Raw genomic sequence first — 24742 nt, forward strand, 5'->3', positions numbered from 1 at the left:
CACACAATACAGACACACAATACACACACACACACACAAACACGCGCACAATACACACACACACACTCACACAACACACACACACCTCAGAGGAGGCTGGGATCGAACCCCTGTCGCTGAGTCTGTGAGGGCGAGTCTCTAACCGTGGAGTCACGGTGCCGTCCCTCGGGCTCTGGACGTCACTCCTGACGAGGGGTCTCGGCCCAAAACGCCGACTGTTCACTCTTTTTCCACAGATGCTGACTGTCCTCCAGCGTTTTGTGTGTGTGACTCCGTACACAGGCAGTCACGTAACCGCAGCTCATGTTACCGGGAGAAATTGCAATCGGAACGGAATGTTAAATATTTTAAATAGTTGGCTGGTAAGGGCGTGGTAATCCTCCATCTGGCCCCTGGAGTGAAAATTTACAGACAGAAAGGCACATAGATAGGCAGGGAGACGGACACACACACACACACAAAGAATGAGAGAGAGAGAGAGAGAGAGAGCGATAGGGGGAGAGAGAGGGGGAGACAGAGGAGAGAGGAGGGGAGAGGGGGAGGGGGAGAGAGGAGGGGAGAGGGGGAGGGGGAGAGAGAGGGGGAGAGAGGGGGAGACAGAGGAGAGAGGAGGGGAGAGGGGGAGAGGGGGAGGGGGAGAGAGAGGGAGAGAGAGGGGAGAAAGGGGGAGAGGGGAGATGGAGAGGGGGAGGAGGGGGGAGAGGGGGAGGAGAGGGGAGAGGGGAGAGGGGGAGGAGGGGGAGAGGGGAGAGGGGAGAGGGGGAGGAGGGGGAGAGGGGGGAGGAGGGGGAGAGAGTGGGAGGGAGGGGGAGAGAGTGGGAGGGAGGGGGAGAGAGGGGGAAGGGGAGAGAGGAGGGGAGGGGGAGAGAGGGGGAGAGGGGGGAGAGGGGGAGAGAGAGATAGAGGAGAAAGAGGGGAGAGAGGGAGAGGGGGGAGATAGAGGAGAGAGGGGGGAGAGAGAGAGGGGGAGAGAGGGAGAGAGAGGGAGAGAGAGAGGGGGAGAGAGATAGAGAGGGGGAGAGCAAGGGGAGAGAGATAGAGGAGAGAGAGGGGGAGAGAGGGGAAAGAGGGGGAGAGAGGGAAGGGGAGAGGTAGGGGAGAGGGGAGGGAGAGAGGGGGAGATAGAGGAGAGAGAGGGGAGAGAGGGGGAGAGAGAGAGGGGAGAGAGAGATAGAGGAGAAAGAGGGGAGAGAGGGAGAGGGGGATAGAGGAGAGAGAGGGAGAGAGATAGAGGAGAGAGAGGGGAGAGAGAGGGGAGAGAGAGAGGGAGAGAGAGAGGGGAGAGAGAGAGGGGGAGAGGGGGAGAGGGGGAGGAGGGGGAGAGGGGGAGGAGGGGGAGAGGGGGAGGAGGGGGAGAGGGGGAGGAGAGGGAGGGGGGGAGACGGGGAGGAGAGGGAGGGGGGGAGACGGGGAGGAGAGGGAGGGGGGAGAGGGGGAGGGGGGAGGGGGGAGGGGGGAGAGGGGGAGGGGGAGGGGGGAGGGGGGAGAGGGAGGGGGGAGGGGGGAGATAGGGGAGAGAGAGGAGAGGAAGGGGGAGAGAGATAGAGAGGGGGAGAGCGAGGGGAGAGAGATAGAGGAGAGAGAGGGGGAGAGAGGGGAAAGAGGAGGAGAGAGGGAAGGGGAGAGGTGGGGAGAGGGGGGAGGGAGAGAGGGGGAGATAGAGGAGAGAGAGGGGAGAGATAGAGGAGAAAGAGGGGAGAGAGGGAGAGGGAGGAGATAGAGGAGAGAGAGGGAGAGAGATAGAGGAGAGAGGGGAGAGAGGGGGAGAGAGAGGGAGAGAGGGGAGAGAGAGAGGGGGAGAGGGGGAGGAGAGGGGGGGGAGGGGGGAGGAGAGGGGGGGAGAGGGGGAGGAGAGGGGGAGGAGGGGGGGGAGAGGGGGAGATAGGGGAGAGAGAGGAGAGGAAGGGGGAGAGAGATAGAGGAGAGAGAGAGGGGGAGAGGGGGGAGAGGGTGAGATCGGGGAGAAAGAGGAGAGGGAGGGGGAGAGAGGGGGAGAGAGAGGGGAGAGAGATGTTCACTGATTGACAAAGGAATACGAGGTAAAATTCACACAGACATAGTCACATTCGGAGAGACTCACACACAGGACTTAAGGAGACAGCACACCAGTCATGGCAAGGAGAACCCGGACATGTGTTCGGTGTACGGGTGAGATTTTGACGAACCAACCTAGAGGTAAAACCTGAAATTTGCCTTCAGTTGGACCAAGGCCCTGAGAACGCACCATCATTAGAGAGCAGGTGCTCAACAGCTTTAAGTGCGGGAGGGATTCACTGCACCCTGGTCTGACCTGAAATACCGCCGTAGAGTTAATAGCGCTGGAATGTCATTCATTGGCCCTCACTTTAGAAGAGATCTGCCGACTGGGACATCGAATCTGCACATACACCAGCGAGTTCACACCGGGAAGAGGCTTTCCACGTGCTCTGTGTGTGGGAAAGGACATACTCTGTCAGAGTCTGAAGATACTTCAGCAAGGTCACGCTGCACAGAAGCTGTTCTCCTGTCCTGACAGGGGGAAAGAATTCATTCAGCTGTTCAACGTGAGAACGCACCCGAAAATTCACACTGGAGAGCGGCTGTTCACCTGTTCCTACTGTGGGAGTCACTCAGTCGTCCCAACTGCAATTACATCAGTGAGTTCACATTCAAAGTAAATTCTATTATCAAAGTACATGTAAGTCACCACATACAACCCTGAGATTCATTTTTCTGCAGGCATACTCAGCAAATCTATAGAATAGTAACTATAACAGGATCAATGAAAGATCAACTAGAGCACAGAAGACAACAAACTGTGCAAATGCAGATATAAATAAATTAGAATGAATAACGAGAACATGAGATAACGAGTCCTTAAAGTGAGATTATAGGTTGTGGTAGCATTCAACTGCTTTCCGTGTGGGAAGGGTTTCATTTGGTCAATGTAGCTATGGAAGCACTACAAAGTCCACAATGGAGAGAGGCCATTTATTTATCCCGAGTGTGGGAAGGGATATATGAACTCACCTGAGCTACTGAAATATCAACGAGTTCACACAGGGGAGTCCCTCTATACTTGTTCTGAGTGTGGGAAGGCATTCAGTTAACCCACCTTAACATGCTCCAGTGAGTTCACAATAAATAGAAGCCAGAGCGAGCAAAGAAATTTATGCAGTCACCCCACCTGCTGAAACACCAGCTACTTCACGTTGAGGAGGAAGTTCAAATAAGCTGTACGTTAAAGTTTTAATCATCACGGTGGCTGAATCCAGTTGCAAGTTCACTGGGGAAACGTCAACTGTTTATTCCTCTCCATCAATGCTGTCTAACCCAGTGAGTTCCTCCAGTATTTTGCAGAAAAAGAGCATTTATTTTTAGTCAATGTTTCTAATTGTTGCTGATCTTTCATTTATAGACACATCCCTCTGGTCTGATTCCCTCTGCCACCTCTCTGTAGACTATTCCCCACTCAGCCCTAAAGCCCTGCCCAGTGCTTTCTGACCCTGCTCCATTGTGTGTGTTCCTCCACATTTCCAGCATCTGCAGAATGCTTTGTGTTTTTATCTGCATTTGTAAGCGGGTTGGACTTTGACTTTTGACATACGGAATGCCTGTTGACATATTGTTGAATATATTGTCTGTGGGCACTTACTGCATTAAAGTAACTCCTGAGTTCCCCACATAAAAATACTGACTGGTTTCAAGGCATGTGGCACAGGGCAGGGGAACCGGTGCTTCCAGTCACTTGAAATGGCACCCTACTTCCTCACTGCCCGATACACCGCTGGTGTTCAGAACAGCAAGGAAGGCTGTCTCCTAGAGGATCACAACCTTGCTGTAGGGTTTGGAGGCGTGTGCCTCAATGGCCTGGAGAGCTATTTGGCGTTCTGGTTTGACTCTTGGTAGGATTACCCACGCCAAGCAGGTGAAAGGGTAGAGGCCAGACTAAGGGTGGTCCACCAGTGCTCCAGCTTTGGGATTTTAGCTCAGGGCTAACAATCCTGGTTGCTCAAGGGAAATGGCGCCTTGCTTACCCAGAAATCTCCGGGGTGCCAGAATTCGCCTGCTGCGACCCACTGATCAAATGCGCAGGCGTAAAGTTCGCCGGGAGTTCCGGAACACCGCGCATGCGCGCTTAGTGGACAACAGGCTCTGGAGGATCGGCAGTCGGTAGGAGCGGGGCTCCGGGGGGGGTGAGGGAGATCGGGACGCTGAGCTGATCGACTCTCATTTTTTCTTTTTTTCCGCGTTGACCTAGACTCTGAAAATGGCCCCGAGGGTGTGTACGCGGCCAGGATACGGCGGAGCTGGCTGCAGAATTGGGGTGGCTCCCACAAAAGGACGGAGCCTGCGGCTGGGACTGGCTGTCAGGCCGGAAGTGGGGGGTGGGTAGCGGTGGCAGGAAGTGACGGAAAGGGCGGAAGTAGCGAACGGGAGGGTGACTGGGCTTGTATGCGGGAAGGCGAAAGGCAGATTCCTGGGAAAAGGGAAAATTCAGCGCCTTGTCAATCATTGTAGTGGGTTATCGTCTAGTGATGAAAACAATCGACAGCACTAAATAAAAGGAAGGAAGAGTTTAAGCTTTTGTTGAGTTTTAAATGTGGACCTGTTTCAGATGTTAAAAAATCCAATTAGATTAACTAGGGATTTGAGAGAAAGAAGCATTTGGAGATATTGTGGACGCAAAAGTTATGGGACATTCTTAGTATCTTGCGAAGAAAGTAAACGTTGTGAGAAAGCTTTGGGATTAAAGCTGTGGGAAGGAAGGAAAATGCCTCCAAGGAATTATATTCAGTAACAGTGGCTTTGGGGAGTATTCTCCAGATGTCTCAAAGTCAGAATCAGGTTTAATATCGCTGGCATATGTCATGAAATTTGTTGTTATGTGACAGCAGATCATTGCAATACATAACAGAAACTGTAAATTGCAGTAAATATATATATATTTAAAAAGTTATATAGGTAGAACAAAAAATAGTGAGGCAGTGTCTGTAGGTTCAGTGTTCATTCAGAAATCTTGTGGCAGAGGGGTAGAAGTTTTCCTGAATCGTTGAGTGTGTGCCTTTAGGTTCCTGTACCTCCTCCCTGATGGCAGCGATGAGAAGAAGGTGTGCTGTGGGTGATGAGGGTCTTCAGTGATAGATGCTGCCTTTTTGAGGCATCGCTGCTTAAAGATGTCCGGGATACTACGGAGGCTAGTGCTCACGACAGAGCTGACTGAGTTTACAACTCTTGGCAGCTTTTCCCAATCCTGCTGCTGCTCATACGAGGTGGTGATGCAGTCAGTTAGAATACTCTCCATGGGTGCATCAGTAAAAATTTGCAAGTGTCTTTGGTGACATAACTAATCTCCTCAGACTCCTAATGAAATATAGCTGCTGTCGTACCTTCTTTGTAGCTGCATTGTTCTGTTTGGCCCAGGATATATTCTGTGGAGCAAGTTAGAGCTGATTTGGCTGGGGTGAAAAGTTGCTAGATGTTTATGAGGGTTTTGTGGTGGAGTAAGAACAGGTAGCTTATCATTGTTGGTTGAATTTGATAGAAAAAAGTTGCTGGATAGGGTTAATTTAGGTTATATGGTTGAAGTTTATGTGCTGTTTTCTTTGCTGTAACTGATGTGTTTTTAGTGCCAGAGTTTGCTCATGTAGGGGTTAAATGGGGCATGGTCGAGGTGGTGGAGAACATGATTATCAATAGGTTTCAATAGATGCATTTGATGTCAGAGAAATGTATACAATATACCTCCTGAAGTTCTCTTTCTTTGCAGACAGCCATGAAAACAGAGGAGTGCCCCAAAGAATGAATGACAGTTAAAACGTTAGAACCCCAAAGCCCCCCCCCCAGCTTCCCCCTCCCATGCTCAAGCAGCAGCAAGGCAACGACCCCCCCTCCCCAACAAGCAAAAAAGCAGCAGCACCCTCCACCAAGCACTCAAGCATGCAGCAAGCATTAATAAAGACACAGGCTTGCAGTACCCCAAAATCTGCTCGTTCACCCGATAATTCGACATACCACCAGCTCTCTTGGTATCTTGCAAAGATAGTAAATGTTGTGAGAAAGCTTTGGGTCAAAGGATATAAGGGGAAAATGGTTGTCTCTGTTTCACAGTGAGACAGGAGACGTAACAAGCAACACACTGATATACGATGTTAAAAATCTATTGCGTTGCTTTTTCCGAGCTCTGTGCCCAAGAGAGTCGGCACCAGCAGGGCGCAGCTGTCCGGACACACAACCCCCAGCGGCTAATCCGCTGCTCCCGATGTTCCGTGTTCTCCTGTGACGCTTCAGCCAGGGGCACCAGCCTAGAATCAGCATGTCCCCAGAGCCATGAAATCCCTGAAGGCGTGCTCACTATGGCAATTATGAGGAAAGCATTAGGCTAAAATGTAGCAACTTTGGATGGGAACATAGCTGTGCCTATGCAGGGTGTCCTGTTGATCCCGACGAAACCAAATTTCCCTCGGGATCAATAAAGTATGTCTATGACTATGACTGTATATAAGAAAGCTGTGGAAGTGCAGTGTGTTAGGCAGGAATGGGCATTTCATATGCAGAAAGCACAGAACACTGTGTCAATGGAAAGTTCATATCTAAAGTACAGAGATGTTAAAGGCATAGTGTAAAGTCCAGGATCTATAACAAAGGATTTGATGATTTTTTAAAATATATAAACCGAAGTTGCTCATTTTCATGGCAGATGTGCTAAATGGTCCAGCATGCGTAAAAGTAGAAGAGAAAAATTATATTAAAAGTCACACAGTAGCGTAGTGGTTAGCACAACACTTGACAGTACTGTGACCCAGGTTCAATTCCCGCGACTATCAGTAAGGAGTCTGTACATTCTGCACTTGACCATGTGGGTTTCCTCCGGGTGTTCCCATTTCCTCTCATAGTCCAAAGACGTACCAACTGGTAGGTTAATTGGTCATTGTAAATTGTCCCTTGATTAGGCTGGGATTAAATAAGGGGCTGCTGGGTGGTGTGGCTTGAAGGGCTGGAAGAGCCCATTCTGCGCTGTATCACAATTAAAAAAATTAAAATTACAGGATAAAAGACTTTACTCTTGAAGTTATAAATTACGCTTTACAAGGTGGAGTCAATAATGTTCAGACTTGTTAGCTAATGGTGAAGAAGTTAAGAAATGTATTGAAGAGATACCAGATAAACCTGATGTTATATGTGTATGTTGAAATCATCTGTAAGTTTATGATACAAGGTTATGTTGTTATGAGACGTGATTGGAGAATGGGGAATGGAGGAGGAATGGCTACCTTTGTCAAAAATGGGATAGCACACAGAGGTATGGAACTTGGGGCTGTTTATGAGTCGATTGTGGTTGAAATTTGGGGAAAGAACAGTAAAGTACAGATAATTTTTTTATAACCCTTGTGAAAGGTTAACACTTGATATATTGGAAAGTGTGGGTGGAAATGGGAAATGGAAGGTTATACGGTCTGGAGATTTTAATACTCGTGATACTATGTGGGTTTGTAGTGGGACGGTGGTGGATGACTTTCCGGGAGACAAAGTGGTGTGCTTGAATGATGGTAGGAGTAAATACTGAACAACACTGTTTCTGCTATAGATCTTACGCTCTGTATCTAAGGGTACAGCAAGTGTGTGTGCCTAGGAAGTGTATAGTGATACAACAGTGCGGAGTGATCATTTCCCCGTTATCTGTACAGTGGATCCGTATCTGAGGAAAGTTTCTTGTATCCCCAGATGGAATTAAAAAAATAGACAACTTGGGATCTGTTTGATGATTTATAAGTAAGTAGGTTTCCAGATCATTTGGTTTTGGAGGATGTAAAGATGAGTAATACTGTCTTAAGTCCTGTACTCAACTCAATAGCTGAGGCAAACATAGTCATAGTCATACTTTATTGATCCCGAGGGAAATTGGTTTTCGTTACAGTTGCACCATAAATAATTAAATAGTAATATGTAAATTATGCCAGGAAATAAGTCCAGGACCAGCCTATTGGCTCAGGGTGTCTGACCCTCCGAGGAAGTTTGATGGCCACAGGCAGGAATGACTTCCTGAGTCTCTGGCTGAATGTACTCCTGTGCCCAACCAGTCCATTATGTAGTGGATGGGAGACATTGACCAAGATGGCATGCAACTTGGACAGCATCCTCTTTTCAGACACCACTGTGAGAGAGTCCAGTTCCATCCCCACAACACCACTGGCCTTACGAATGAGTTTGTTGATTCTGTTGGTGTCTGCTACCCTCAGCCTGCTGCCCCAGCACACAACAGCAAACATGGTAGCACTGGCCACCACAGACTCGTAGAACATCCTCAGCATTGTCCAGCAGGTGTTAAAGGACCTCAGTCTCCTCAGGAAATAGAGATGGCTCTGACCCTTCTTGTAGACAGCCTCAGTGTTCTTTGACCAGTCCAGTTTATTGTCAATTCGTATCCCCAGGTATTTGTAATCCTCCACCATGTCCACACTGACCCCATGAGAAACACGAGGAATTCTGCAGATGCTGGAAATTCAAGCAACACACATCAAAGTTGCTGGTGAACACAGCAGGTCCTGACAAAGGGTCTCGGCCCGATACGTCGACTGTACCTCTTCCTAGAGATGCTGCCTGACCTGCTGCGTTCACCAGCAAATTTGATCAATAGCTGAGGAATCAGTTGCCTAGATCGTTGGGTTATAGTAAAAGGAGGGCTATTCCCTGGTGGATGGATGGTCTGCGATGGAGCGGAATAAACCTTGTAGGAAAGTTGGGCAGTGTTACTCCTATTCATCTTTCATACAATATAAAAGAGCTCAAGTTATAGTTAGAAAATTTGTGAGAAAGGCAAATAAAATGTATTGGAGAACATACTATGATGGTATTGGGTTACAGAAGTTTGGGGCATGATACAGAAAATAGGAGTTAGAAAACTTGGTGTATTCCTAGTTTTAGCGGGGAGAAGGTTGAAGTAACCGACTCTGAAAAAGCAGAATGATTGGCAAGAACAGATGTCCGTGTACAGGTGTTCTGATGTGGAGGTTGGGATTGAACTCTGGTTGCTGGAGATGTGAGGCAGAAGCTCTAACCACTGGGACACCATGCTGCCCTTCAGACACCGTGAAGGGTCTCAGCCCAAAAACTCCATTTAGAGCGGAGTTGAGGAAAAACTTTTTCACAGAGAGGGTTGTGGTTCTGTGGAATGTTCTGCCTCATAAGGCGGTGGAGGCCAATTCTCTGGATCCTTTCAAGAAAGAGTTAGATAGAGCTCTTAAAGATAGCGGAGTGAAGGGATATGGGGAGAAGGCAGGAACAGAGTACTGGTTGTGGATGATCAGCCATGATCACAGTGAATGGTGGTGCTGGCTCGAAGGGCTGAATGGCCGACTCCTGCACCTATTGTCTATTAAAATGTCAACTGTTTACCCTTTTCCATGGATGCTGCCTGGCCTGCTGAGTTCCTCCAGCATCTTGTGTGTGTTACTCTCATTTGCAGCATCTGCAGATCTTTCCTTGTCAGTTACATAGTTCGGTCAGTTTTAGTAATGGAGAGAGGTCTTATACAAAACCAGCTTTGGCAAGCAATCCTCAGATTTCTGAGAAGAAAGAACGTTCCACTTCTTGCTTGGATATTGAATTTACATTGTGTGAACTTAAAAGGGGCTATTAATAGTGCTGGTCAGACAACACCAGGAAAAGGTGAAGTTTGTTATAATATGTTTACACAGTTGTCAGATTTGTAACTTGCATTGGTTTTGAAATTTTTTAATATAATATGGGTTGTAGGGTGACATCCTGCTTCCTGGAAATTAGCGGTTGTTATCCCTGTATAGAAACCTGGTAAGGAGCAATGGAATCCTTCCAGTTTTAGATCTGTTTCACTCATTTCACACATATGAAAGATAATGGAATGAATAGTTATAGCAAAGTTTTCTTATTTTGTGGAAACTAGTGGAAGATTAGCTGTATACCAGTCTGGATTTCGTAAAGGGAGAATGGACTTGGACTCAGTGTTAAGTCTGGAATCTGATATTCGTAAGGCCAAAGTTAATAAAGAATCAGTGGTAGCAGGTTTCTGTAATGTAGAGCAGGGGTCCCCAACCTTTTTTGCACCGCAAACCGGTTTAATATTGACAATATTCTTGCGGACCGGCCGACCGGGGTGGGGGGGTGGGTGGTGTTCAAGTAGGGTTAAACTCACCTCAACATGTCTTTTACAGCTAGGGTTGCCAACTTTCTCACTCCCAAATTAGGGGCAAAAGTAGCAGTCAAATCCCGGGGGAAATTGGTTTTCGTTACAGTTGCACCATAAATAATTAAATAGTAATAAAACCATAAATAGTTAAATAGTAATATGTAAATTATGTCAGGAAATAAGTCCAGGACCAGCCTACTGGCTGATGAGGAAAGGTGCAGCTGACTCATATCGTTTCCTCGCGGCCCGGCGGTTGGGGACCGCTGATGTAGAGAAAGGTTATCATATGTTATGGACATAAGGGTTGCTGCTTAAGCTGGAAAAGATGGGAGTAGGTGGTAGATTGTAACATCAAATCAGTGAGCTGTTGGCCTGCCCCACCCCCCCACTTGCTGTGAACAGGAGTGATACCTCTCCCACCCTCATTCATGAGAGAGAGAGAGAGCCTGTGAGATGTCGACGTGTTGGGATGGACAGTAGTTTTTGATGGACTCCAGATCACGGTCTCTGGGGCTGTGCTATTGCTTACATGGTGGATGGGGTTGATGCTTCTGCTGGAGCAAGTAGAGGGAGGAGGAGGAGGGTTGATGCTTTGCTGCTGCTTGTGCGTGGCAGGGAGAGGGGGGGCTTTGGGGTTCTAACGTTTTCTGTCATTTGGAGGTTTTCGTCTGTTTTAATAGACAATAGGTGCAGGAGTAGGCCATTTGGCCCTTCGAGCCAGCACCGCCATTCACTGTGATCATGGCTGGTCATCCACAATCAGTATCCATTTCCTGCCTTATCCCCATAACCTTTGATTCCGCTATCTTTAAGAGCTCTATCCATCTCTTTCTTGAAAGCATTCCCAGACTTGGCCTCCACAGCCTTCTGGGGCAGAGCATTCCATATATCCACCACTCTCTGGGTGAAAAAGTTTTTCCTCAACTCCATTCTAAATGGCCTACCCCTTATTCTTAAAGTGTGGCCTCTGGTTCTGGATTCACCCATTAGCGGGAACATGCTTCCTGCCTCCAGCGTGTCCAATCCCTTAATAATCTTATATGTTTCAATAAGATCCCCTCTCAGCCTTCTAAGTTCCAGAGTAAACAAGCCCAGTCGCTCCAATCTTTCGACATATGACAGTCCCGCCATCCCGGGAATTAACCTTGTGAACCTACGCTGCACTCCCTCAATAGCAAGAATGTCCTTCCTCAAATTTGGAGACGAAAACTGCACACAGTACTCCAGGTGTGGTCTCACCAGGGCCCTGTACAGCTGCAGAAGGACCTCTGTGCTCTTATACTCAATTCCTCTTGTTATGAAGGCCAGCATGCCATTAACTTTTGTGGATGCCTGAAGAGTTAAGAATTTCAGATTGTATACCATATACATTCTCTGACATTAAATTGAACCATTGAAAATGTTCAATTGGATTCAAGAATTTTTGTGTGACAGGAAGATGGAGGTTGGGGTGAAAACAACGTTCTCTATAAGAGTATGAGATAGAGAATGGGACTCCGCAGGGGAGTGTGTGTAGCCCACTCCTTTTTAATGCTACGATTAATGATATTTTCTCAAATGTTGACTCAGATATTTCCAAATCGTTACCTGCTGATGTTGCAGTGTGAAAGAGAGGCAGGAATATAAATTATGTGGTTAGGAAAATGCAGGCAGCTTTTAATGAAGTAGAGGAATGGGGACATCGGTGGGGATTTAAATTTTCCGTTGCAACGACTCAAGTTATTTGTTTTTCTCAAAGGCACATTACACCCACAATTGATCTCAACTCTTAAACAAGAGTCAGTGGTAAAGTTTCTACGTATATGGATGGACACAAGGCTAACATGGAAGGTGCATGCGAATAAAATTCCAGAGAGCTGTTAAAAAAAAACTCTGCTGTGCTCAGGTGCTAAGTTGGGTGGATTGGAGTGCGAGTTGGAGGTCACTTCAGCATATGTGTATTGTTTTAATCAGATCTGTCTTTGATTTTGGATGTGTTGCTTATGGGCCAGCCTCACCAGTGATCGTGCAGTGCCGAGATAAAATTCAAGCTCAAGCATTGAGATTACGTTGTGATGGTATTAAATAATCCCCAATTCCGGTGTTACTGGTAGAAATGGGTGAAGTGCCTTTACATCTATGCAGGTTACAGTTAGTATTGGTTTACTGGGTTAACGGAAGAGGGCATAAAGTTAGTTATCTAATATTGGCAACATTAGTAAAGTATTGGGAGCACTTTACTATGAAGTTATACTGACACGTTTCCAGATTGGACATGCTAGGTTGAAAAATTTGTTGTTCAGAATTAATATACATGATATGAGCATTTGTATGGAGTGCTTTTCTAAAGAAACGGTGCAGCATATATTGTTTGGGTGCAGTTCCGACGAGGTGTAAAGGCAATATCTAACTGCTAAACTGAGATCTTTGAGACAGACACAGTTTAACGTGGAAAGGTTGTTAGGGTGTCACTGCCATCGTAATATATATAAGTCTGTATTTGACTGTCCAAGCTTGTGGATATTATTTGAGGGGATTGGAATTAAAGCGAGTGTACTTGCTGTCTCTTTGATGCACACTCCACCTCAGTAGGTCAGTTTGGATGCCTGATCCTTCAGTTAACAGATGAGTTGCTCATTTGGTTTGAAACTCGTAACAGTGTGATGACAAATCTGGCTCACCATAGAATCTAAAATTCTCTCAGCTGAAATTCTGATCTTCACCCTTTAATGTCTTTTGTAAATCTATTCGCAGGTTAGAAGCGGCAAAGAATTCGTGTAAAGGAACCTCAAACACAACACACCTCTGTTCTGCTGTGTCTGTCCAGATTTTTAAGGAGTGGCCAGATATTTTCTTTGTAACAACAAAATACCTGTTGTCGATCCTTGGAAATGAAGAAGCATCTCATCCCAGCTGGACACATGCTTTGTCTCTGAAATGTTGTAAGTCGGTGAGATCCACTGGAACCGGGTTTGTTCGGCATTTGTTCACTAGAGATGAGTTCTTCAACTGCATTGATTGTGCAAGGGATTCACTGTGTCTGACATCTGACTTGATAAATTGCCAGAGAGCTGATAGCAGGCAGGTATCATTGACCTGCTCTCAGGGTGGGGAGGGATTCGCTCACTCCGCCCTCCTGAAGATACATCAGCAAGTTCACTCCACAGTGAGACGGTTCACCATTTCCGTGTGTGGGGAGAGATCACTCAGTCAGCCCTCCTTCAGACACACCACTGAGTTCACGAGGCAGAGGGACCATTCAACTGTTCTGTGTGTGAGAAGTGATTCACTCATTCATACCTCGTGATGAAGCAACAGCCAGCTCACTCCGAGGAGAGGCCGTATGTCTGCTCTCAGTGTGGGAAGGGATTCACGCGATCATCCTACCTGCAGACACACCAGTCCGTTCACAGTGGGGAGAAACCTTTTGTCTGCTCTGTGTGTGGAAAGAGGTTCACTCGGTCATCTGATCTGCTGACACACCAACGAGTTCACACTGGTGAAAGGCCGTACATCTGCTCCGATTGTGGGAAGGGATTCATTCGGTCATCTGATCTGCAGACACACCAGCGAGTTCACACTGGGGAGAAGCCGTTCACCTGCTCAGACTGTGGGAAGGGATTTACTCAGTCATCTCAACTGAAGGTACATCAGCGGGTTCACACTGGGGAGAGGCCGTTCACCTGCTCAGACTGTGGGAAGGGATTTACTCGGTTATCACACCTGCAGACCCACCAGACAGTTCACACTGGGGAGAGACCGTTCATTTGCTCTGAATGTGGTAAAGGATTCACTCGGGCATCCCACTTACGGACACACCAGTCAGTTCACACTGGGGTGAGACCATTCACTTGCTCTGAATGTGGAAAAGGATTCACTCGATCGTCTGACCTACTAGCACACAAGTCAATTCATACCGGGGAGATGCCATTCACCTGCTTAGACTGTGGGAAGGGATTCACTCAGTCATCCCAACTGAAGGTACACCAGCGAGTTCACACTGGGGAAAGGCCGTACACCTGCTCTGAATGTGGGAAGGGATTCACTCGGTCATCCCACCTACAAGCGCACCAGTTAGTTCACACTGGTGAGAGACCATTTACCTGCTCTGAATGTGGGAAGGGATTCACTCGGTCATCTGACCTACTGGCACACAAGTCGGTTCACACTGGGGAGAAACCGTTCTCCTGCTCAGACTGTGGGAAGTCATTTACTCAGTCATCTCAACTGAAGGTACATCAGCGAATTCACACTGGGGAGAGGCCGTTCAGCTGCTCCGAATGTGGGAGAGCATTCAGTCGGTTATCCCACCTGCAGACACACCAGGCAGTTCACACTGGGGCAAGACCGTTCACCTGCTCGGAATGTGGGAAGGCATTCACTCGTTCATCCCACCTTCAAACACACCAGTCCGTTCACACTGGCGTGAGACCGTTCACTTGCTCTGAATGTGGGAAGAGATTCACTCGGTCATCTGATCTACTGGCGCACCAGTCAGTTCACACTGGGGAGAAACCATTTGCCTGCTCAGACTGTGGGAAGGGATTTACTCAGTCATCTCAGCTGAAGGTACATCAGCGAGTTCACACTGGGGAGAGGCCGTTCACCTGCTCTGAATGTGGGAAGGGATTCACTCGGTCGTCCCACTTGCAGACGCACCAATCGGTTCACACTCGGGAGAGACCGTTCACCTGCCCTGAATGTACAAAGGGATTTTCTCAGTCATCTCACCTGCAGACAGACCAATCAGATCACACTGGGGAGAGACCATTCACCTGCTCAGACTGTGGGAAGGGATTCACTCAGTTATCTGACCTACTGGCACACCAGTCAGATCACACTGGGGAGAGCCTGTTCATCTGCTCTGAATGTGGGAAGGGATTCACTCAGTTATCCCATCTTGTCAAGCACTGTTGAGGTCACACTGCGGAGGAAGTTTAAATAAACTGCATGTTGGATATTTGCCCCTCATAGTTGCTGTATCCAGAAGTTCAAAAGCGGCAGTTAATGTCAGACTACAGTTATTGCTGCTGCTTGTCATACTCAGTGCTCCACCCTGGTCACTGGGAACGGGAGAAGTTTCTTCTGCTGATTTTCACCTTTAATGGGACTGGAGTTTAATATTCTGCACCGGTGACAAACAAATAAATAAATTCTATTTTAAACTCTGTCTCAGATATTTAGAGAACCTCCAACATACCATGTGTACAGTAGGGGGTCAACTCAGCCCAGCTGATCCCTGCCAGTGCTCGTGTTCCATGACAGCCCTTTTCAATCCATCACTGCTGTCCACCTCTCCCTGTGGCAAAGGGTTCCAAATGGTCATCACTCTGCGGGTGAAGAGGTTTCCCTTGAATTTCCTGCATGACTTTCTGCAGACTGAAGAAGAAGATGAGTTCACTGCAATTATGTCTGATGTTCTTAGTCCCTCAAAATCTCTGGGCTGAGGAAGAATGACATTGGTTGTTAACCTCCTTATTCCCTTCTCTTTTCTAAGGATTTGGGACTCAGAGCAAAATTATAATTCTGAGATGAAATACGTATCTATCAGATGAGTAGATAATCGATTTCCTACCAATTGAAGTGGAACAATGAGATCAGGTCCGATGACCATACCTCGGTAGATAAAGGGAATATTTCAGACTGAAGCCTGAAAGGAAGTCCTGGATCCAACTTCCACTGCATTAAAATGCCAATTGGAGCTGCATGGGAAATGCAGACTCTTTGTGTCACTTTTGGTTCTTTAGCAAATCGCCTTTGTCGAATATCATCTGCTTCTGCACCCTTCTGCGGAGTGAGGCCTTGCTTCTTCTACTCTCCCTGGGTGCATGATGTAGGGATTTTGGGCAACAAGTGACCTGTAGCATTCATACTGGAAAAGTTTCATACATTAACAATTTCCAACACGGATGTCTAATCACCTATCCTTGGCATTCATTAGCATTGCTGTGGCTGAGTTCAATCAGTCTCCTCAGGGTCACACTGATCAGAAAGTCTCCAGGTCTGGCTGTAGAAATACCATTAGCTTCTCGTTGGGCACTGGGACATGCCAGAATTGTTAGACTGTAACAATGGACTGAGCCAAATCACGGATACTTGCAGGCAGGATTGACCCATTGTGAGACATTCAGCGAATTTGATGCTGAGTCCAGATGCTTGAGCCATGACCAGGTAGAAGATGAGGATTTGTTCTCTTAACTAGCATGGAGTCTCACCGTAACAGTGTGATGTAAGAGTTTACCTTAGAGACTCTGAAATTATCTCATCTGAAATTATGCCCTTCGCCCTTCAATGCCTTTTATGAACTTTTTACAGGGTGAAAAAGGCAAATGATATGTGTAAAGCAGTCTCAAACACAAGAACACATCAGTCCTGCTGTGAAAGTCAGTTCACCATCAATCTTTGAATGCGGCGGTGGATTTGCTAGGTAGCATCTAGATCGATACCACACCAGTCGCAGCAGGGAGAACCTGGACATGTGCTCAGTGTAAGGGTGAGATTTGGATGAAGCAACTTGGAAATAAACGTTGTAAATCGCCTTTGAGTTACTGAAGGGAGTGAACAAATATTTCCTTTGTTACACTAGTATATCAGTTCTCAGTCTTTGGAAAAGAAAGCATGTGATCCCAGCTGGAAACTGGCAGGTTGCAATCAGCACAAGATTTATTAAGAGCTCGGGTGCTTTGGGAACTTTTCATCAGGCTGCAATCATAATGATCTAATAGGCACTCGGCAGAGGCCAATAAAAAGAAGTGAGGTGTAAGCAGAGTGGCCATTGTGCAAGTGGACAGTGTTAGAGTGGTTAGGTTTGGGCAAGCACAGGTGGAGGTTCTAAGTAAGTTTCTAGTAAGTCTTTTTTTGTGAGTGCATAGCTAGTGCACTGAAAATGTGTCCAAATTTAGTGGCACGTTCCTTGTGTGAGATGTGGGAAAATTTTGGGAGACCTCCTGTCTCCCTGATAACTATCTGCATAAAGTACATCGAGCTGCAACTGGATGACTTTCTGCTCATAGGGAAAAATGAGGAGATGATAGATGGGAGCTACAGTCACTTTTGAGCTCCAGGAGGCAGGTACTTGAGTGACTTCAGGAGAGGGAAAGGGGATAGGCAGCCAGTGCAGAGTATCCCTTGGCTGTTCCCCTGGATAATAAGTTCTGAGTTCCTCTCCGCATCTTCTGGCACTTTGGGTGGCAACCTTGCCCTTGGACTTTTGTGTTTTTCATGAGGCTGAGTTGCTAGCTCGATGCTCAACACTGCACAGATGGAAAGCATGCAAGGAGCTGGCCAGATATGAACCCAAGACCACTCACCTCACAGTCTGGTGTGGATGTCACTACACCACTGGCCGGCATCAATATTAAGTATACAGCTTTGAATATAGTTGGGTGGGAGGGGATGACCTACCTGGGAAAGCCATGGTGACCTTATCTCTGGTACTGTGGTTCAAAGGGAAGGCGGGAAAAGAATGCAGTAATGATAGCGGATTCCATAGAGAGTTTCTGAGGACGTGAAAGAGTCACGCGGTTGGTATGTTGCTTCCAGGTTGCCAGGTTAGGGATGTCTCAAATCAGGTCCATAGCGTCCTAAAGGGAGAAGGTGGACAGCTGGAAGTTGTGGTACGTATTGGTACTGATGACATAGGTAGCAAAAGGGAGTAGGACCTGCAGAGAGATTATATAGAGTTAGGCTGAAAGCTGAAAAGGAGGACCTTCAGAGTAGTAATCTCTAGATTGCTGCATGTGCCACACGCCGGTGAGGGTAAGAATAAGTTGATTTGAAAGATGAATGCGTGGCTTAAGAATTAGTGCAGGGGCAGGGTTTCAGATTTCTGGATCATTGGGATCTCTTCTGGGGAAGGTATGATGTGTACAAAAAGGGTGGGTTACACCTACACCCAAGAGGACTAAAATCCTTCCAGATAGGGTTGCTAGAACTATTTGGGGGGGGAGGGGGGAATATGGTTAAAGTAATATCGCAGAGAGATGGTAACTGGAGTGACGGCTGAGGAAGGGGCATTTGGTATACAACTAGATGCAGTATGTAGTGAGACTTAAAAAAGACATGACAGGGCAAAATTGCAGACAGTGCGGTGCGCTTAAGTGTAACGAACAAAATCGAAAAGGGTGATGAATGCAGGACTGACGGTGTTCTGTTTGAATGCATACAGTATACAGAATAAGGTAGGCGATCTTGTGGTGCAATTAGAGCTTGACAGGCATGATGTCTTGGGCATCATTGACTCATGGCTGAAAGAAGATTATAGTTGGAAAAGATTCACATTGTATCGAAAGAATAGGCAGGTAGGTGGAGGTGATGAGTGAGCTCCACTGTTCCCTCTAAGCTGGGAGATTGCGCAGCCACACAGTAACGGAAATGCTCTTATACACATCGCCTTTGTTGCCACACAGATGGAATTTTCTTTTATGTAATGTCAATATTATTTTGAAATCTATGTTAATATAATTGTGAAATATTGTGTAATTGTGTGTTAATGAATATAATCCATAAATATTCTAAATAGATGTACCACAACATTTACTTTGAAACATTTTAGAGCTTTAGCATATTTATATTGTCAATGTTTCAACTTACAGCGCTGTTACAAATTGTAACAATAAGCACAGAATGGAAGCCGGTAGCTCCTTGTTAATATACCGTCAGCCACTGAACAGCAACGTCATCTAGTCAAAACATTTTATTTTTGCCATTGCATTTGTCAGTTGTTTTGACTGCTTGGCATCGTTTACTTGTGTTGTGGTTTGTGTTTGTGAAATTTTTTTGTAGTCAAACTTTAAAAAAAAATCAGCGTAATGAGAGATTTTTTACTTAAAATTGTTAGAAAAATGTAAAAACTTTTTTTATAAAATTGTTTGCATGACTAGTTATATTAAAATTATAATTTTTTTCGGCTTACCTTGTTAAAATTTTCAAATAATAATTATTATTTTTTGTATTCTCTAATAATAATTATTATTTTTGAGTATCCTAAGGATGTCAAAAAGAAAAGCTGAAGAGTTAAATGCTTTGAAGAACGAAGCTTGTACAAAATTTAAGGTAGAATTGCTTTTTTGCAGCTTGTAGATACAGAACTACCATCTTCACATCAAAAAAGAAAATTGACAATATTTTCACATAAGAAGATACTTGAGATGTATGCACCATTTGTGCAGCAGTGAAAGTAGAGGGTGAGCTCAGTGGTGGAAAGAAATTGGAAGAAGGGAAGCTAGATTACTTGAAACGTCTTAACCAGAGAATTCATATAGGTGCCATTATCAAATTACACAACCAGAAGAAATATGGAATTTTGCACATGTTAACTGAAACTCCAAAAGAGTGTGAAGCAAGAGTGAAACAAGATGTTTGAAAGAAATCTAACTCTGATCTGGTCTAAGTGGTAGTTGATAACATCATCTTAGCAATTAAAATTTAATGTTTTATTCGGGAAATTCTTGCTAATTTGGCTAAATCTGTATATATCCAAAGAGTTGGCACAATGAGAATGTGTTGAGTGCATCAACTTTGTGTTTCAGAAACAGATAATGGAAGAATTGTGGAAATCTGCTTTCCATACACTAATTTGCTGACTGAAGTACAGACATTTCTGAACTGAAAATGACAAATTTTTATTTTGTTTCTGCCGGAAAATGAAACTTCCTATGAGACTGTTGTGGGTATTTTGAAACTAACTGTATGTAACAGTATCACTATGGTTGAAGCAATCTTGATATTCTTATGTTTACATCAGATGGGGCAAATGTTACGCTTGGCAAGAATAATGATGTGACAATTCTTTGAAGAGAATGGCAGGGTTTTGACCCTGCTGCTATTGCAAACGCAACCAATTCTGAATGTTGTGAGACTGACAAAAGAATACTCAATTACTATTACAAACTATGACGAAAGTGTTGCCTCGAAAATATTGCAGCAATACTTTGATTTCAAATTTGTCATCTCTGAGAAAGTTAAGACTGTTTCAATTAAGAAATTCACTGACATGTTGAACTGCGTGCTTAAAAATGAAGAATCTGAAGAACTGTCAATCCTTGTCGGAACATTTCAAGCTTCTAGTGCTAACTGTGAACTTGGATTCAGTCTTATCAATTCACTCAGTTGTAAATCCAGAAACAAACTAGAAGAGGAACATTTGGATGATCTAATGAGGATTGATATGCGTCTTGCATCTGTGAAGTTAACCAGACAGTGTTTATAGACTATGGATTTGTAGTAAAGATGGATGAGAAATAAGTTTACAAAACATGAAAGATTTTCTTTGTTGTACTGTATTTCATTATACCCTTCAATTAATAAAATGTATGTGTTTTAAAAAATTTTCATTCTAAATATGCATGCATATTACAAAAAGTGACATTTAAAGTGCCGCGGTTACTTTATACTTTATTGTCGCCAAACAATTGGTACTAGAATGTACAATCATCACAGCGATATTTGATTCTGTGCTTCACACTCCCTGAATTACAAATATTAAATATTAAAGATATTAAAAATAGATAAAATCAGTAAATATTAAAAATTTAAATTATAAATCATAAATAGAAAAATGGGAAGTAAGGTAGTGCAAAAAAACCGAGAGGCAGGTCCGGATATTTGGAGGGTACGGCCCAGATCTGGGTCAGGATCCGTTCAGCAGTCTTATCACAGCTGGAAAGAAGCCGTTCCCAAATCTGGCCTTACGAGTTTTCAGGCTATGTAAAAATTTCCTGCTCAGAGTAATGTTTGGTCCACACAGCTGTAAAAAAAAAATTACAAGGATGTTGGGTGGCTCAGTTGGTTAAAAAATGAAATCAAACCTGTAGAAAGAGGTGACATAAGATTGGAAGATATAGAATCCTTGTGGGTAGAGTTAGGAAACTGCAAGGGTAAAAAGACCCTGATGGAAGTTATACATGCCTCCAAACAGCAGCCAGGATATGGGCTATAAATTTCAATGAGAGATAAAAAAGTCATGTGAAAAGGCCAGTGATTGTCATGGGGGATTTCAAATTTAGGTAGATTGGGAAAATCCCAAGAGGAGGAATTTGCAAGATGTCTATGAGATGGATTTTTAAAGCAGTTAGTGGTTGAGCCTACTGGGGGAACGGCAATTCTGGATTTGGTGTTATGACAAAGGTTTGATTAGGGAACTTAAGGTAAAGGAACCCTTAGGAGGCAATGATCGTAATATAGAATTCAACCTGCAGTTAGGGAAAGAGAAACTAAAATCAGAGGTATTAGTATGACAGTGGAGTAAAGGGAATTATAGAGGGATGTGAGATGAGCTGATAAGAGTTAAATGGAAGAAGACACTTGCCAGAGTTTGTGGGAGCAATTCGGAAGACAGGATAGATACAGTACATCCCAAATACGAAAAAGTATTCTTAAGTGAGAATGAGTAACCATGGCTGACAAAGAAAGTCAAAGACAGTGTAAAAGCAAAAGGGGAGGCATATAATATAGCAAAAATTAGGGGGAAGACAGGAGATTGGGAAGCTTTTAAAGCCAAAAGAATGCAACTAAAAGCCATAAAGAGAGAAAAGATGAAATACAAAGGTAAGCTAGCCAATCAAAATATAGAGGATACAAAAAGTTATTCTCAGGTATATGAAGAGTAAAAGATGAGATTAGATATTGGACCACTGGAAAATGATGCTAGAGATGTAGTAATGGGGGGTGGGGGGGGGGAATGGCAGACAAACTTAATCAGTATTTTGCTTCGGTCTTCACTGGAAGACGCTAGCAGAATGACGGAAATGTGTGTGATTGTCATTGCTATTATTAAGGAGAATGTACTTGGGAAGCTAAATGATCTTGATGTAACTAAGTCACCTGGACTAGATGGAGTACATGCCAGGCTTCTGAAAGATAGATAGACGATACTTTATTGATCCCGAAGGAAATTAGTGTCACAGTAGCATTACAAGTGCACAGATAGGCAAATACTAGAAGAGCAGTAAGAAAGAATAAAAAATAAGTTGCCTCTTACAGTCTTAACAGGAAGGGTTCATCGCTTCCCTGGATGTAGGTTGGCCCAATGGTCAAGGGTAAGAATTATCTCATGTAGCGCTCTTCAGAACAGTGCACTTGTTTTAATCTATTACTAAAAGTGCTCCTCTGTTCAGCCAAGGTGGCATGCAGAGGGTGAGGAACACTGTCCAGGATTGTCAGGATTTTCTGCTGTGTCCTTTGTTCTACCATAGCCTCCAGTGTGTCCAGTTTGACTCCTATAACAGAGCCAGCGTTTCCAATCAGTTCATTGAGCCTGTTGGCATCACCCGTGTTGATGCCATTGCTCCAGCACACCATGGAATAGAAAATTGTACTGGCGACAGAGGAGAGTTGGTGGAATTTGTGCATCTGGATTTTCAAAAGGCTTTTGACAAGGTGTCACACATGGGGTTGCTTAATAAGTTAAGAGCCCATGGTATTGTGGGGAAGGTACTAGTATGTATGGAAGATTGGCTGACAGGAGGCAAAGAGCGGGAGTAAAGGGAGTCTTTCTGGTTGGCTGCTGTGACTAGTGGTGTATTGCAGGGTTTGGTGTTCTACCTTCCGCAGACAGAACATAATGTAGAGAAGCAAAGAAACATAGAAAACCTACAGCACAATACAGGCCCTTTGGCCCACAATACTGTGCCGAATATGTACTTACTTCAGAAATTACCCATAGCCCTCTATTTTTCAAAGCTCCATGTACCTATCCAGGAGCCTCTTAAAAGACCCTATTGTATCCACCTCCACCACAGTCGCCGGCAGCCCATTCCACACACTCACCACTCTCTTCATAAAAGAACTTACCCCTGACATCCCCTCTGCACCTACTTCCAAGCACCGTATAACTGTGCCCTTTCATGTTAGCCGTTTCAGCCCTGGGAATAAAGCCTCTGACTATCCACACAATCAATGCCTCTCATTATCTTGCACACCTCTATGAGGTCACCTCGCATCCTTTGTCACTCCAAGGAGAAAAGGCCAGGTTCACTTAACCTATTCGTGTAAGGCATGCTCCCCAATCCAGGCAACATCCTTTGTAAACGTCCTCTGCACCCTTTCTATAGTTTCCACATCCTTCCTGTAGTGAGGTGACCAGAACTGAGCACAGTACTCCAAGTGAGGTCTGACCAGGGTCCTATACAGCTGTAACATTTACCTCTCAGCTCTTGCACTCAATCCCCCGGTTGATGAAGGCCAATGCACCATATGCCTTCTTAACTACATAGTCAACCTGTGTAGCAGCTTTGAGTGTCCTATGTACTCGGACTCCAAGATCCCTCTGATCCTCCACATTGCCAAGAGTCTGACCATTAATACTATATTCTGCCATCATATTTGACCTACCAAAATGAACCACCTCACACTTATATGTAGGAATAAATGATTAAACTTTATAACTCTTTTAGGTGGTGCAGTTAGTAGGAAAAATAATACAAAGGCGCCACTCAATAAGTTTATCGGTCTTGTACACAAAATATAATTTGTTGGAGCTAACACCTTCCTGATCAATCCACAATCGAGCTCTGGACCGTCGAATTCTGGTATCCGCCGTTCGGGAACCGCCAGCTGCTCCCACACTTGCCCTCATCATTTAATATGACAGAGAAGCCATTTCATATGACAGAGAAGCCATTTCATTAGCTTTAGCAGTTAACATTACTGAGAACCCTACATTCTCCCCTCACCGAATTTGGTCATGCCCTCAGGACGTTCAAATAATTTGCCAACCCTTCCTGCAAACCACAGAGCCCAATCCAAGTGCAGAAAGCAGTGACATAGCTTCCCAAAACAGTAGAGATCACGCCCTGTTCCCCAGGCGCCACATAGGCCAACCTTTCCGGGGGGGGAGGGGATTCCTAATTCTCTGAGACCTCCGTACCCCCTCTTCTAACTCTTCTGCCTCAGACACTATGGGGCTATGCGGCAAACCCTCCTGTGAGCGGTCACTCAAACCCCTCTGCACCCCAGAACCCCCTGTCTCTCGCTCAGGCCCCCACCTCCTCTCTTTCAGCATCCTGCGGTACCCCCAGCTGCCCACCAATAGCCTCCCCTTACCCCACCTAACCCAGTGGGAGAAAGACCAGGAGTCTCTTCCTCCATCACAGGGGAGTCAGCGAACGGCAGCATGTACCTCACATCTGAATCGTCATCCTCCGAATCAGTATCCCTTTCAGGGGCTGGACCCAGCCCGGTCTCTTTCGCAGTGGACTCTTCCATCGCCCCTCACTTCCGCAGAGTCCTCGTACTAGGTGTAGACTCAGTTGGGCTCTAGGTCTACCTGCACCTCTTGTTCCAGGGGCAACAGGTGGTTCCGATGGAGAATCTTGACAGGCCCCTTCCCCTCCTCGGGCCTCACCCGGAAAACCGGTAGGTTTGGCATCTGACTCTCCACCACATAGGGTGTGGCCGCCCAGCGGTCAGTCAACTTGTGCTTTCCAGGTGATCCCAAATTCCTTATGAGGACTCAGTCTCCCGGCAGGAGTTGGGAGAACTTCACTTTCTGGTTAACCCTCCTCTTATTTCCCCGATTCTGCCTGGTGGCCACCACCCCAGCCAATCTGTTAAGCCCTTTTCAACTCTCTCTTCATATCAGACACATACTTCAGATAATGCTTCGGCAGTACGTCACCC

At 45.5% G+C, this 24742-nt stretch overlaps 1 protein-coding gene and 1 long non-coding RNA gene across 5 annotated transcripts in view; one reads left to right on the plus strand and one right to left on the minus strand.

Moving 5' to 3' along the window:
• The window catches only part of LOC140203805 (uncharacterized), a 59917-nt gene extending 39481 nt beyond the window's left edge, over nucleotides 1–20436 (plus strand). Inside the window, exons 1-2 of one of the 4 annotated variants that reach the window (XM_072269890.1) lie at nucleotides 2174–2636; nucleotides 12878–20436. In XM_072269890.1, coding sequence (XP_072125991.1) covers nucleotides 13430–15040 — 1611 coding nt within the window. In that variant the 5' untranslated portion in view covers nucleotides 2174–2636; nucleotides 12878–13429 and the 3' untranslated portion in view covers nucleotides 15041–20436. Of the gene's footprint in view, nucleotides 1–2173; nucleotides 2637–4122; nucleotides 4153–7732; nucleotides 7753–12877 lie in introns of those variants that run through there. The other 3 variants (XM_072269889.1, XM_072269891.1, XM_072269892.1) reach the window with 3 other exon arrangements.
• On the minus strand, nucleotides 2002–24742 carry LOC140203810 (uncharacterized). The gene is made up of 3 exons (XR_011887399.1): nucleotides 24243–24742; nucleotides 15324–15502; nucleotides 2002–2426 (listed from the first exon to the last, which is right to left on the minus strand). It is a non-coding gene; the product is annotated as an uncharacterized lncRNA (long non-coding RNA).

Source organism: Mobula birostris, chromosome 10 (genome assembly GCF_030028105.1).
Source record: "Mobula birostris isolate sMobBir1 chromosome 10, sMobBir1.hap1, whole genome shotgun sequence".
Taxonomy (NCBI): Eukaryota; Metazoa; Chordata; class Chondrichthyes; order Myliobatiformes; family Myliobatidae; genus Mobula; species Mobula birostris.